General features: G+C 34.8%; 3 protein-coding genes across 4 annotated transcripts; 2 read left to right on the forward strand and 1 right to left on the reverse strand.

Moving 5' to 3' along the window:
* Positions 1–910: 910 nt before the first annotated feature.
* LOC108219023 (protein S40-7) lies at positions 911–1,886 on the reverse strand. The gene has a single exon (XM_017392255.2). The coding sequence runs from the start codon at positions 1,820–1,822 to the stop codon at positions 1,187–1,189; it is 636 nt and encodes a 211-aa protein (XP_017247744.1). The 5' UTR covers positions 1,823–1,886; the 3' UTR covers positions 911–1,186.
* A 1,930-nt stretch (positions 1,887–3,816) lies between these two features.
* On the forward strand, positions 3,817–10,043 carry LOC108219022 (sorting nexin 1). 2 transcript variants are annotated; one of them, XM_017392253.2, is made up of 11 exons: positions 3,817–4,037; positions 4,138–4,281; positions 5,921–6,056; positions 6,905–7,038; positions 7,562–7,633; positions 7,915–8,074; positions 8,557–8,690; positions 8,788–8,856; positions 8,978–9,057; positions 9,434–9,494; positions 9,572–10,043. In XM_017392253.2, the coding sequence occupies exons 1-11, from the start codon at positions 4,026–4,028 to the stop codon at positions 9,779–9,781; spliced, it is 1,212 nt and encodes a 403-aa protein (XP_017247742.1). In that variant the 5' UTR covers positions 3,817–4,025; the 3' UTR covers positions 9,782–10,043. The 2 variants fall into 2 exon arrangements, with proteins under 2 accessions (XP_017247742.1, XP_017247743.1); XM_017392254.2 differs by having other exon boundaries at positions 3,880–4,037; positions 4,141–4,281; positions 9,572–10,005.
* A 734-nt stretch (positions 10,044–10,777) lies between these two features.
* On the forward strand, positions 10,778–12,744 carry LOC108216683 (uncharacterized). The gene is made up of 3 exons (XM_017389510.2): positions 10,778–11,186; positions 11,307–11,360; positions 12,240–12,744. The coding sequence occupies exons 1-3, from the start codon at positions 10,896–10,898 to the stop codon at positions 12,471–12,473; spliced, it is 579 nt and encodes a 192-aa protein (XP_017244999.2). The 5' UTR covers positions 10,778–10,895; the 3' UTR covers positions 12,474–12,744.
* The last annotated feature ends 499 nt before the right edge of the window (positions 12,745–13,243 follow it).

Consider the following 13,243-nt stretch of genomic DNA (forward strand, 5'->3'; position numbering starts at 1 on the left):
TTAGTAGAAAAACTCTTGAACTAGACAACTGGCCTTTTTCAAGCAAAAGAAGCTTAAGCTTACACAGTAAAGTCAATCACTTCCTTTTCAAATGTATGATAGGTAATGACTGTCCACTTAACACATTGCTAATATTTATTATAGTAATCGCTTATTCCCAGTAACTGAAAAACAACAATTACCTGATTATATGAAGTTCACTGTGCCACTGTTGTTTCTGTTTGCTCTTATCCGCTAAGCTGCATTGAAACAGCTTCAATCTGGTTATATATGATCACTGCAACTATAAAATAGACTGTTGTTTCTATTTGCTATCATCCACCAAACTGCAATGCGGTATTGAAACAGCTTACATTTGTGGTATATGTCATTTGATAACTACAACTGAAGTAGGGAAAGTAACCATCAGATTGTTGGACCACAAGTACAGGGTGTAATACACAGTAGTAGGCAACTATAGACTCAAAGACATGACTAATGTGCTCTTGGTAGGTGAGACCAAATATATGCCCATATAGAGACAGTTCACTCAACAATCAACAAAGTTGCATAATATCAAGTATCAACAGACAGCAGTTCGGTATAAGAAGGTAAAATTGAGTGTGTTGCCACTTAACATAGAAGTTTGCTAAATGCCCTTGAAAAACAAGATATTGGTACCATTGTAGCATTATATCAGTTCCTTAATTTATACATCCAACAAAAACAAAAACTACATCAAAGCGAATGCTTCCGCTACCAAAATAAAACAGCAATTAGATAGATATGATAGGAAAATTCATTACGTCCAAATTCAAGACCATAACAATCTTTACCGTGCAACAAAAACAAAAACTAATCAAAGCAAATGCCTCCGCTACCAAAATAAAACAGCAATCAGAGATATGATAGGAAATTCATCACTTCCAAATTCAAGACCATAACAATCTTTACCATGCAAGTGAGAAAATGTTCGATTATAAAATGTTATCGAAGCATGTGATTGGGGAAAATATCGATATACTAGACCATCGACATCAACAGGATTTTTGCTACTTAATACACAATTCTAAAACTTCCACCACAGGAGTTTGCAACTTTCCATTACACCTTAGTACAATATACTGCTAATATATATTCGAGACTGTCAAGAGCTCACGAAAGTAGTACTGAGTCGAAACAAAAACAGAGCAGAATTCACTTCACTTCAGTCGAGAAAACCTGTTTGGCGCCACACAGCATTACGAACAAGCCTGAGATCTCTCCCTTTGAGTGTTCTCCCTACGCCTTCAAGCACAGACGACGTCGTTGCAGGCGCATTCCCCGATCCTCTCGCGACGAGCTCATGCGGCGGCAACATCTCCTCCTCCGCATCCAAATCAATGTCAACGTCAGCAAGCTCATTCCTCGCCTTCATCTGCATCATCGGAACATTCACCGGCGCCGACTGCTGAAACTTCCTCGCCGGCATTGACTGCGAGTAGTCTCGCTCCTGCGGCGGCTTCGGAATCGCCGGAATCACCCTCGAACTCGACGCAATCGACGGCTTCCGGTACAAAACCGGACGGTTAGGCTTCCGGTTCTCCGATAATGCCGCTAGTATCCCGTTCCGTTCCGGTTCACCGAACGCCTGACGCCTCTGAACTTTCCGGTCCAGATCACCGGAAACAGACCGCTGATGATTCGCCTGCGAGAAATCGCCGGTCCAGAAAACATCATCCTCATTCAGCTCACCGCCGACGCCGGAGATGACGTCAGATGACTGCTTTGGCGGAGAAAACACGTCGAGAAAGCGGTCCGACGACGGCGAACGACGGTGTTTAGCGACGCCTCTCGAGTCCATTGAGATGAAAAAAAGTGAAAATGTACCTGGACTGACTTTGTAAGTATAAAATTTTTAATTTTTACTATCTGATATATCTGATTATATATAGGGTGGGGTCAAACAAGATGAAATTGTGAAGACTTTTTAGTCATAGTGATGTAGTCAGGTATGTATGTAGACGCATTGTTGATGTATGTATGATGGAAAGAGGGGTAAAGGGGGACTGGGGGAGTTATCCTCTGTAGTCGCGTTGTTTGTTTACATGTTGTGCTCGTGATCGTCTCAGAAACGGATTTCTTTATACTACTTAAAAAAACATTTTCCCGTATAATATTATATTATTTTATTTGAAAATTATTTATAATATTAAATTGTATTTACCACTTGTTAGCTCCAACTTTATTTTTGTATATATATATACATATAAAAAAAATCATAAATATAATTAGTGAGCTTATTTATATCTATTTCTTATGGAATATTTATTTTAATATATCTAAATATTAATGTCAGTATTTTACAATTTGGAGGTTAAATATTAGTATCATATTTTTATATCATAAAGAGTATGATTAATTATTTTGTTTATTTTCCCGACAAAAAATATATAATCCTTTTTTAATGTTATTTGTTTAAACAAGAAAAGATTAATATGAATTATGAATATTTTAGTATTCGTGTGTCTCACCAAGTTCTCGCTTTGGTTAGACATTATAATTTTACATATTTTTCTAATATTTTTCATAAATTTTATTATTCTTATTGTTAAATAATATATCATGTTTTTTGTAAAGACATATATGTCATTATCGGATTAAAAAATTTCACATAATATATATTTTTTTACTTATCGTTCTTATGTTTCTCTTTGCTTGTTTTGATTTTCAGGATCATGGAAAGAGACTTATGAGTTTTCTTATTCCGACTTTAAAGTCTTATTATCTAAACATATCTAAACATTCGGAGATATCTTATTATCTAAACATCCGGAGATATCTTGCGTATCTTTTGGTTAGATGATAAACTTTGATGGATGAAAGAAATCTCTGTTGCGGATCTATGATACAACTCATCTACTAGAATGTAGATCTTGACAAAAAAAAAACATTTTCCCGTATAAATATATGTTTCTTAAATGGCATTAAATTATCTTATATTAAAATATAATAAGAGATAATTCGAAGTTCAATTTTATATTTTCGATCATTCATGTATATTGTATTTTCTTGTTCCAATTATTTTAAATTCAAATAAGAAAATATAGATAATAAGAAATATATTAGTTTAAGTCTTCTTAACTCTAATGTGTTCTATTTCAAGACAAATACGAAATCATCGGATAAGATAAATAATATCTTTTCTCTCATGAATGAAGGATTAAAAGAATATGAAAAATATGAAGTAACTAATTTATAATTAGTTACTAATATATTGAAAAAATGTTGTTGTATAAATTTAATAACAATTTGATATTTTTTGAAATTCACACATCTCAAGTTATAGAATAAAAATATAATATTTTTTTATGAGTTTTGATAATAATATTTAGGGATGATCACGGTGGGAATGGTGAGGTTTTTCTTTAAAACTGCAGATTAAACCGTGTAAACCACAATACAAAAAATGTGGTACAGTGCAGTTTGTATGTATAAGAATAAATATTATTATTTAAAATTATGAATAAAATTATATATGTTGTATGATTTTTTATTATTAGATTAATATCTTTATTTTAAAAAAATTATAAATCCTAAATTGAATTTTGAGTCAATGATATTCGGTTTTAAAATTCTGACTTCACAAAATTTAATTCAACCGGTGGCTGTATACGAACACCAGATCCACGCCCATGGATAAGAGTGATAACATGGATATATATCATAAAAATTTCAAATTATTAACTAATATAAAATAAGAAAAAGTAGTAAATCTTTAAAAAAAAAAAAGAGTAGTAAATATTCTGCAAGAAATTAGCAAAATAGAAAAACAAGTAAACAAGCGTGAAAGAAATTACACGAGTGGTGTTGACGAGAAAACAAAACCGTAACTTAACGTGACGGCGATACTTTATTCATATCCATTCTCTCTATTCCCCGTCTCACCTAACCGGAACGACATGATACTCTGAACGTCGTCGTATCATCTCCGACCTATTCCATTACCAAACAGGCGATCCTCTCACAAAATTTTACACTTGTCATCACCAGCAAATCACACCATCATGATCACCACGGTAATCTCAAATCCATCACTCTCAATTCAATTGTCATAGTAAACTAATTCAATTATATCATATAGTTTGTTAACAAGTGTGTTTGTGTTTTATTATGCAGCAGAGGAGCATAGGAGGAGGGGGATCTACACAGAGCCCTAGATCTCCTCAATCATCTCAGCCGTATTTATCAGTTTCAGTTACGGAGCCTGCTAAGATGGGCAATGGTGTTCAGGCTTATATCTCCTACAAGGTTATCACCAAGGTGAGCTTTATCGAAAGCTTTCGAATTAGGGATTAATTGTTCCGTAATATAGACAAGTAGAGTGTGATAACTTGTTGTTTTGTGTGAATTGTAAGTTGTGTTTAGCTTGATTAAAGTTTGGGGGATTAAATTTATGTGCAAGTTAGAGTCGATGGCCTTTCTGGTAATGTCAACATTGTATCTGGATGAACTGAGTGCTTCCGTTATTATGTGTTGGCATTGTTGTTATTTAATGAACATTGGTTTATTATGGTTTAGGATAGGAGGAAAGAGTTGTACCTATGGATAGATATTTTTTGATCAATGATGATTATCTTATATTAAATGCTTACTAGTTACGTTAATTTGTTGTTACTTAGTATTTTCTTATACTTGTTTGATGGGTGGATCGATGGAATAATGTACCTATTATAGCATAAAGTTATTTGTTAATAACTAAAATACCAAAAGATACAGAATGGAGAAGAGTACTAAAGTAGTCAGGCGGATCTGTAGTTGCGTTAAGTGCACTTATGCCCATAGCCCATTTAAGAACCGAGTCTGCTTTTTTCTTTGCAAATGCCCATCTTCTTTAATAAATATCACTTAATAGCTAAGAAGCGCTCCACTTTTTTCTGTGCTTTTTAGAAGAATCTAGCCACAGTTGATGTGTACTTCAGTTGTGGCTACAACCTTAGTTAACAAAATTACAAGGTAATTACTGCGAGGAAGATTGTCTGACTATCAATGATTCTTTTTTTTTATTAAATGCTGATTTCTGTGACAAAGCTGGGGAATTATGTTAGTATAATGTTGTCATTCATGTACTAAATGTAAATACCAAAAGACATGGGAAAAAAAAAATGAAGGGCTCAAGTGATAGAGCCGGATTCCCAATTTTGTTGTAAATCTTTAAAGGAGACTCATCAATTTTTTTTTGGCGTGTGTTATCTGTATCGCAACTTGCAAATAAAATTAATAGCGCTATATCAAGGATCGACACATGGTCTCTGGACATACATGACTCTTGGACAATGTAAAAGCTGTTTTTTTTTTAAAAACTGGAGCCAGTGGCAGAACCATCAACCAGTATGCTTTTTCGCAAGGGTTTTATATGCTTTTGTGTCGGGGGAATAAAAAACTTTTAAGTTTGAACTAGGCCAAAAAAGAGAGAGAAAGAACATTATATTATTTTAAGATTGTTCACTATTGCAGTTTGGTTGTGAGAAACATATTGTGTTCAAATGAAAACCATTCATTTTTTTAGCATGTCGGTAATGAATAAATAGAAGTTCCATTAATTTCATGCTATATATTGACTTATGGTATAAATGTGAAGTCCAAATACTCTAAAATTTCGCAACTAGTAAATTTACATTATTATGGACAATATAGCTGTGCATCTTTTTGACGGACTATATGTTATTATTATATTTACCTGTTACATAGTTTTGAAATTAGATCGAAACACATTACTGCAATCTTGCTTTTGCAACTCACCATAATTCATCTTTCCGCTTATTTATTGTATCTTTCTGAAGTAACTAAATAGCCGTCCTTCATGAGCCATTCTGATTTGTTTCTGTATGATTATACGTCTAATAATATTTTTAATTATTAAATGGTATTTAAATGTCTGACTTTTATGACTTTTTGGTAGACAAATTTTCCAGAGTATCAAGGCGCAGAAAAAATAGTTATTCGAAGATATAGCGACTTTGTTTGGCTACGCGATCGTCTTTTTGAGAAGTTTAAGGGAATCTTTATTCCTCCTCTTCCAGAGAAGAGCACTGTAGGTAATGTGCTCATCTGACCTGAAGCATATGTAGATGTGCTAACTTGTAATTTTACAACTCTATGAATGCAAATAATTCAGTTTATTACACCTTTTATCTGTAGGCTGTCTCATTTGTTCACTACATAAAAATATTTACCCCTGTGCATGGGAGTAGTATGATTGCCACAAACATGTGCCATCATGCATCCACAGTATTGGTTCAAGCACTTTAAGCAGAGCTGTTTAACGAACCGAGCTGTTCGCGAACAAGCTCGAGCTCGGCTCGTTAAGAGCTCGTTCGGCTCGGCTCGTTAAGTTAACGAGCTCGAGCTCGAACACAAAAAATTGTTCGTTAAGAAAACGAGCTCGAGCCGAGCTTTTAGTATGTTCGGCTCGAGCTCGGCTCGAACTCGTTCGGCTCGAGCTCGGCTCGTTAAAGCTCGAAAAAAAGCAATATTTTCACAATAATTTCGTAATATATATATGTTATTGAACGCCGAATTCAACATATAATATATCAAATCGATCATGAGAATATCAACTATAATATGGTACCATCAAAACATACTAAAAATTTTATTTGGCTTGCTATTTTAAGAGTAAAGTAGCGGTTTGGCCTTATTTTTCTCTGGCTCGGCTTGGCTCGACTCGACTCGGCTCGTATTTGTTCGTGAACAAGCTCGTGTTCGGCTCGTTAGTTATCGAGCTCGAGCTCGAACACACTTTTTTGTTCGATAAGAAAGCTCGGCTCGGCTCGGTTCGATAGGAAAAAATTTAAAGCTCGGCTCGACTCGGTCAAAACTCGGCTCGGCTCGGTTCGTGAACAGCCCTAACTTTAAGTTTCTAATTTTAATATCTTTTGTGCAGAAAAATTCAGATTTAGTGCGGAATTTATCGAGATGAGGCGTCAGGCATTGGATATATTTGTTAACAGGATTGCTTCACATCACGAGCTTCAGCAAAGTGAGGATCTGAGAATTTTTCTGCAGGCAGATGAACAGGTAGGTATCATCTTGTACTCTGTGCCAATCAATTCTCTGTTTATTGTGGTACAACGTACAAGGAACCATTCTGATACATAATTTTAAATTTGGCAAAACTCTCGAGCTTAGTACATGCATTTCTGATTGACACGAACTGTTAATATACTTAGATCTTTAAATATATTTAGATGAGTAGTTGAATAGTATACTTTGTAAAATAGAGCTATAGAGGACCTGATCACAGAAATAGAAGTTGTTGAACCACTTGAACGTTTAAGAGAACAAAGCTGCATTAACCTGGGTAAAAGTTTGTACGTGTATGTGTATATATATAATAATAACCACAATTACCTTAGCCTTAAGTGCATAACAGTAAAAATTACAAACAAAAACCGACAAGAATTTATCTTAGCGGCCATAATCATTATTGTAACTATAGTGAGAGATTATAGCCCCATATCTATGTATATAGGTATTATGAAAATTATGTATGTAAGCGGTTGCTATGTACAAGATGGTATGATATTGTTTCTTTCTGCAGACAATGGAGAGAGCACGAACTCAGGAAACTGGAATTTTCAAAAAACCTTCCGACTTTATGCAGATATTCAAGGTAAATCGGTGATTCTTAATAGAGCAAACAAAAGTATCTACAAAAATTTCATTGCTCAATTGTGTCAATATACTGCATTAGGAGGAGATGAGTATTGAGTTACTGTTGGGCATTCAAGTTGGGCTTTACAAGGGTCCTCTCTTTGTGCCTGATAACCGTTAAGGAATACTAGAACAGCAAAAGCTCCTAATTGGCTAGCTAATTATGGACTGGTGTAATTTTTTAATATATAATAATATAACTGTGATTATTAGATATTGACATTTCTGAATTTCCAACAGGATGTTCAATCTAAAGTTAGTGACGTCGTTCTTGGGAAGGAAAAGCCAGTTGAAGAATCAAATCCAGAATATGAGAAACTGAAGAACTACATTTTTGAGCTTGAGAATCATTTAGCTGAAGCTCAAAAGCATGCATATCGCTTAGTGAAGAGACACCGAGGTATTATGGTCACCTCTTTTTATGTATGTTTTGCGTGTAAATGTTTTAGAAATACATCTGGACATTCTATTGGAAATTAGTATCAGGATTCAGGTAGTATCTTTAAAGCACTTGCCTACATAAATGGAAGGGGTGACTAACGATGTTTGATAAAAGGTATTAAGCAGTGTAGATATAGTAATGTGTATTTCTCGTCTTGTTGAAGCTAAATACTTGCAATAACTTAACAAAAAAAAAAGAAAGTGAAACAGTTCATAGCCTCATAGGTGTGTTTTTTTGTTTGACAAAGCAAGGAAACTTTATTACAATGAAAGTTAAGTTACAATATTATAGGGAAGCATAAATCGAAAAGGTTACCAAAGAAGTCCTGTCATGCCATTATCTTCTATATGCATGTTGTATATATTTTAAGTTCTCCAATTTTTATATCCATCCAAGAGCAATCTTGATTGATCACAACATTATTTTTTGGTATGTTGCAGAGTTGGGGCAATCTCTATCAGATTTCGGAAAGGCTGTCAAACTTCTGGGTGATTGTGAAGGTGAGGCACTTGGAAAGGCATTCTCTGAACTAGGGGCAAAATCAGAGATTTTAGCAATCAAGCTGCAAAAGGAGGTTAGTTTTACATAAATATATCTTTATCATTAGTGTGCGTGTCACTTCTGTAAGCATCTATTCTTAATGTAATATCAGTTCTTTTACTCCCATCTAGGCTCACCATCTCTTGATGAACTTTGAAGAGCCTTTGAAAGATTATGTACGCGCTGTGCAGTCTATTAAGGTTTGCAAGTTCTTTAGCAATTCTAGCTTGAATTGTATATATAAAAAACTCCTATGTCTATATAGTTCAGTCAGACCTTGTTTTCGGGTCTTCTCTCATGACTTGTCTCTTCTTGAAACAGGGAACGATGGTGGAAAGAGCCAATGCATTTAGGCAGCAATGTGAATTGGCCGAAACAGTGAAACTAAAGGAAATAGATCTGTATGGATGTCAAATTATAGTTCTCTTTGTCCCGCAATTTTTTGTGAATTATAACTCTTTGGGTTTTTGTCAAGTTCCATTTTATTAATTCCGCAAACATGAGCCTTTTCTGCAGCCCCTCTCCACCAAAGCCAAAATACTTCATGCGAAATAATTTAACAAGTTTAGATTTGATAATTTTAGCTATGGAAATGCCAAATGCATGATTTTCCGAGTTCTCTACTTGAGTACTCGATGAATCTCATTGACGGATCAACAAAGTTCAAGGAAATTAGCCTGTTTTAGCTCTTGGGTTGAAAATCGTTATGAACTTATTTGCTGGCAAAGTATCTCCACCCAGTAACTTACCATATATTTTTTATTCTGATTGATGCAGCAACAAGCTCAGGTTGATGCGATCAGAAAAGCTGCTAGATGCTGAGCATGACTACGAGGAGGTACAGCTTATGTGGCTTGATTCTAAAAAATCTGAAAGTGGACTTATTATGCTAACAGGTTATTTTAATCAATGCAGCTCAAGACTGAATGTGAGGAAGCAACAAGAAAATTTGAGAATATTGTGCGGCTGATGAGTGAAGAGATTGTGCGTTTTCAAGAGCAGAAAACAATTGATATGGGACTTGCGTTCCATGAATTTGCCAAGGGACAGGCCCACCTAGCTAATAGTATTGCTGATGCCTGGCGAAGTCTTCTTCCGAAGCTTGAGGCTTGTTCTTCCTCCTAGCAGATTACGCAAGTGACAGAAGTACCTTCATTGGGTCAGTTCCTGGGTATCCTGCCCTAGGTAGTCTGTGCGATGTAAAGACTTACAGAGCCATGTCCAAAATTTACTTGGTAAATTTTCATGTTGTAATGTGTACAAACTTATCAGAAAGTATGTTCTGAGATCTTAGGGATGAATTCTACAGAGCAAAATGCAACTATATCTTATGCTCTTTCTTAGGTGTACTCGTTGGTATTAATTTTATGGATTTAATTTAAAAACATGCAAGTATGCAACCACCGGTCAATTGGTCTGCCTAAGCTTGACAGCATAGAATTGCATGACCCATATTTATTCATACATGACGGATTTGAATCATTTTCTGCATTTTATTTGTTCTAATAGTTGTTTCCAAACCATTCTAGCACATACCCAACACATGCAAAAACATATACTGTAAAATTTACCTTAATAAGAGGTATAACATAACACAATTAAAGAACGGCCCTGCGTTATTTGTTGAGTCATTTTTTTTATTTAAAAAGACAAAAAAGACTTGTCAAGTAATGTAAAACAGTGAAAATTTTCTTTTAAAAAAATAAGTACCGCGTAAAGAAAAAAATGAGGGTAATAATTTTAAGTGTGTTATTTCGTACTTGTTATTGAAGTATATATTTTTACTCCTTCAGTCCTAATTCAAATTGACTCAAATTTGATCATAAATTGCATATAATATATAATCAGATTTCTTTTATAAAATTTGTATCATTAGAAAGCACATGTATTCTATTTTAAGGTGTAATTTTTCAGATTCTTAAAAATTCTAAAATATTAACATATAAATTATGATTAAAGTTCGTTGAAATTTATCATAAAAAGTCCAACAAGCCAAAAATTATGGGAACGAGAGAGTATTATTTTCAGGGAAGAAAAAAATTGGTGATAGAAAAATTTACATACCCTTGTGTGCTGACTAGGGAGTGTATAAAATGTAATAGCTGCTACTAATTTTATTTTAAAATATATTGTTTGTTACTAGTAGCAAAGGATGCAATCCTCTACCTCATAAAGGCAGAGACTAGAAAAGCATAGCTTATCTATCCCCACAGCAACCGATTACAAGCACTCAAGCAGCATGGCTTGTATTACCACTGGCCAACTCTACCGCACATCCGGTGCCACTTCCTCCGCACATAAATCCTCCTCACCTGGTTCCACCCCGCACTCGCTTTCATTTACCACCAACAATGATCGCATCAGTAGTTACAGACTCTTTGAGAACTCTGGCCACCGAAATTTAAGGACTGTTCGAAACGCAACCTCTGGAATTTCGCCAGTTACTGAAGATGATGATGGAGTGTCTCTGGGAACCATGAAACTGCCACCAGATACCGACATTGCTTTATTCGAAACCTTGCTATTCCAGGTATCTGTCAAATTCTCACACACAAACTTCTTATCCTACCTATATGAATAAGTTGGTTAAACAATCTGCTCACTTGTTTAATTTTAAAGGCTGAGTATAATTTGCTTTTTATGGTATTAGTGGGCCAATAGTCTTTGCCAAGGTGCTAATCTTCCACTTCCAGTTCCTCTGAAGGTCAGTATTTACCAGCTTAACAGTTTTACATTGGCCTGATTATCAGAATTTAGTTCAAGTCGGAGTCAAATGGATAAGACTATTAAATATAAGATCCACTAAAACTTTATGTTTCATGTAAAGTTTAGGGAAATTTATTACTAGGAACTTAATGAAGTAATTATATAAACAATTTATGGAGCTTCTTTAGCTAAGAAAACCTCCCTCAGAAGGGAGCACTCCGATGTCAAAAATCCTTAGCAAAAATTATCTAAGTGACATCGATGTGGCATTTTTAGAGATTATGTAAAATTCTACGACTTTGACCCACTGTCCCCTTAGCAAAAAATAGAGCCAGCCATGTGTCATTGGCTATATTTGTCGAACCAAAAAAACTCCTAAGTATAATTTACATAAACATAACTATAGATAACCCCATTGGAGTATATATTGATCTCCTTTGGCTAAAATTTTACATAATCATTTTGGCCAATCAATATAGCTAACCATTATACATATATTCCTTGGAGAGCTTCTCTAAGGGTCCCTTCTCTAGTAGAGATGCTGTAGGAGAGGATCAGAAAAGTAATGCAAAGATTTAAGCAATACGATGATCATACAAGATGGAGTTTAAACAATGTAAGAGAAAGCGTAAATAAACTTATAACTAAATCAAGCAAACCTAGAAGCAAACTATTGACGAGCAAACAATTAGTTGCCTATCTCAAGCTTAGATATTATATCCAGACATAAATATTCCTTCTAATCAAGCCTGTATAAATTAGTGGATTATTCTCACTATAGCTAGAATGGACGGAATAACAACTGAAAGTGTTGAATTCCGTGGTGAGTGAAAGGCTTGCTTTTCTTTGAATAAGAACTATGGATCATAATTTACAGATTGATAAAATTGCTGGTGGAGTTAGACTTGGCTTCAGCGTGATTGGAGATGAAATTACTGATGTTCCAGTGCATATAGATTGCTTAGTTTATCCCCCTACTGATGGTGTCATTCCAGTTTTCCGAGCTGTAAGAAATGGACCAAAGAAAGATCAAACAGCTCCTGGGGAGCAAAGGATCATGAAAAGCCTTCTAGCTGCCCTGAAAAAATCAGTCGAAATAGCCAGACTTTGAAGCAAGCCATTATGTTGGTTGTAATAATGCATTTCCTCTGTAGTACTATGGGGGTGTTCGGCAAATCTTATTTATCATAAATAAGTACTTGTCTCCGGAAAAGGTACCTATAGGTATAGCTCTTTAGCAGTTTCAGTAAATTTTGTTTCAAGCTGCAGAAACCCCAGCAAAATATACTGTATTAAGTTGCTTTTCTTCATAAAAAGCAAAATGAATGCAGAAACAAGTGTTCTTTTAAATTAAATGGGAAACTGATTGATGACTTTCCTAATTATATTGGTATTGTTGATTATAACACCAGAAAATTAGATGATCCCCTGTTATGGTGGAGATTATACAATTCTGAGTTTCTGTTAGTAGAGACCTGGTTAAAGAGTTGTTCTAACTTTCAAGAATAAAATAAAAAACAAAATGTCAATAAAAAGGCTAAAATGGCTTGATTGTGTAACATGCTTGAATTTTAAATATACAATTTGAGGAATGGTATTTTCTGCCGTCTGAACACAAGCCAGCCTTGCCGTCGGTAGGTAAGATATCAGAATAATTCAACCAAAGGAAGGACGGAGCAATGGAAAAATCAGATGGAATAATTCAGCCAAAGTTCTAGTTTACATACATCACTGACATAGTTCTCCCATGAAGTAACATTACAGACGTAACACAGTCCGACAACAGAACACAATGTGCTTGACAATGATATACAAGGGTAAAGTTTGAACCCTAAAATCAGTCTCGGCAAAATAAGGGTAAAGTTCTATCAAGGCCTTTGT

This window comes from Daucus carota, chromosome 4 (genome assembly GCF_001625215.2).
Source record: "Daucus carota subsp. sativus chromosome 4, DH1 v3.0, whole genome shotgun sequence".
NCBI lineage: Eukaryota > Viridiplantae > Streptophyta > Magnoliopsida > Apiales > Apiaceae > Daucus > Daucus carota.

What these genes read in the sequence shown, in the direction of transcription:
- LOC108219022 (XM_017392253.2), top strand. An exon ending in CCTACAAGGTTATCACCAAG is followed by an intron (nt 4,282 to 5,920) that starts GTGAGCTTTATC and finishes ACTTTTTGGTAG; the next exon opens with ACAAATTTTCCAGAGTATCA. An exon ending in CTTAGTGAAGAGACACCGAG is followed by an intron (nt 8,075 to 8,556) that starts GTATTATGGTCA and finishes GGTATGTTGCAG; the next exon opens with AGTTGGGGCAATCTCTATCA.
- LOC108216683 (XM_017389510.2), top strand. Translation starts at nt 10,896, where the DNA reads ATGGCTTGTATTACCACTGGCCAACTCTACCGCACATCCGGTGCCACT. An exon ending in TCGAAACCTTGCTATTCCAG is followed by an intron (nt 11,187 to 11,306) that starts GTATCTGTCAAA and finishes TTATGGTATTAG; the next exon opens with TGGGCCAATAGTCTTTGCCA. An exon ending in CACTTCCAGTTCCTCTGAAG is followed by an intron (nt 11,361 to 12,239) that starts GTCAGTATTTAC and finishes CATAATTTACAG; the next exon opens with ATTGATAAAATTGCTGGTGG.
- LOC108219023 (XM_017392255.2), bottom strand. Translation starts at nt 1,822, where the DNA reads ATGGACTCGAGAGGCGTCGCTAAACACCGTCGTTCGCCGTCGTCGGAC.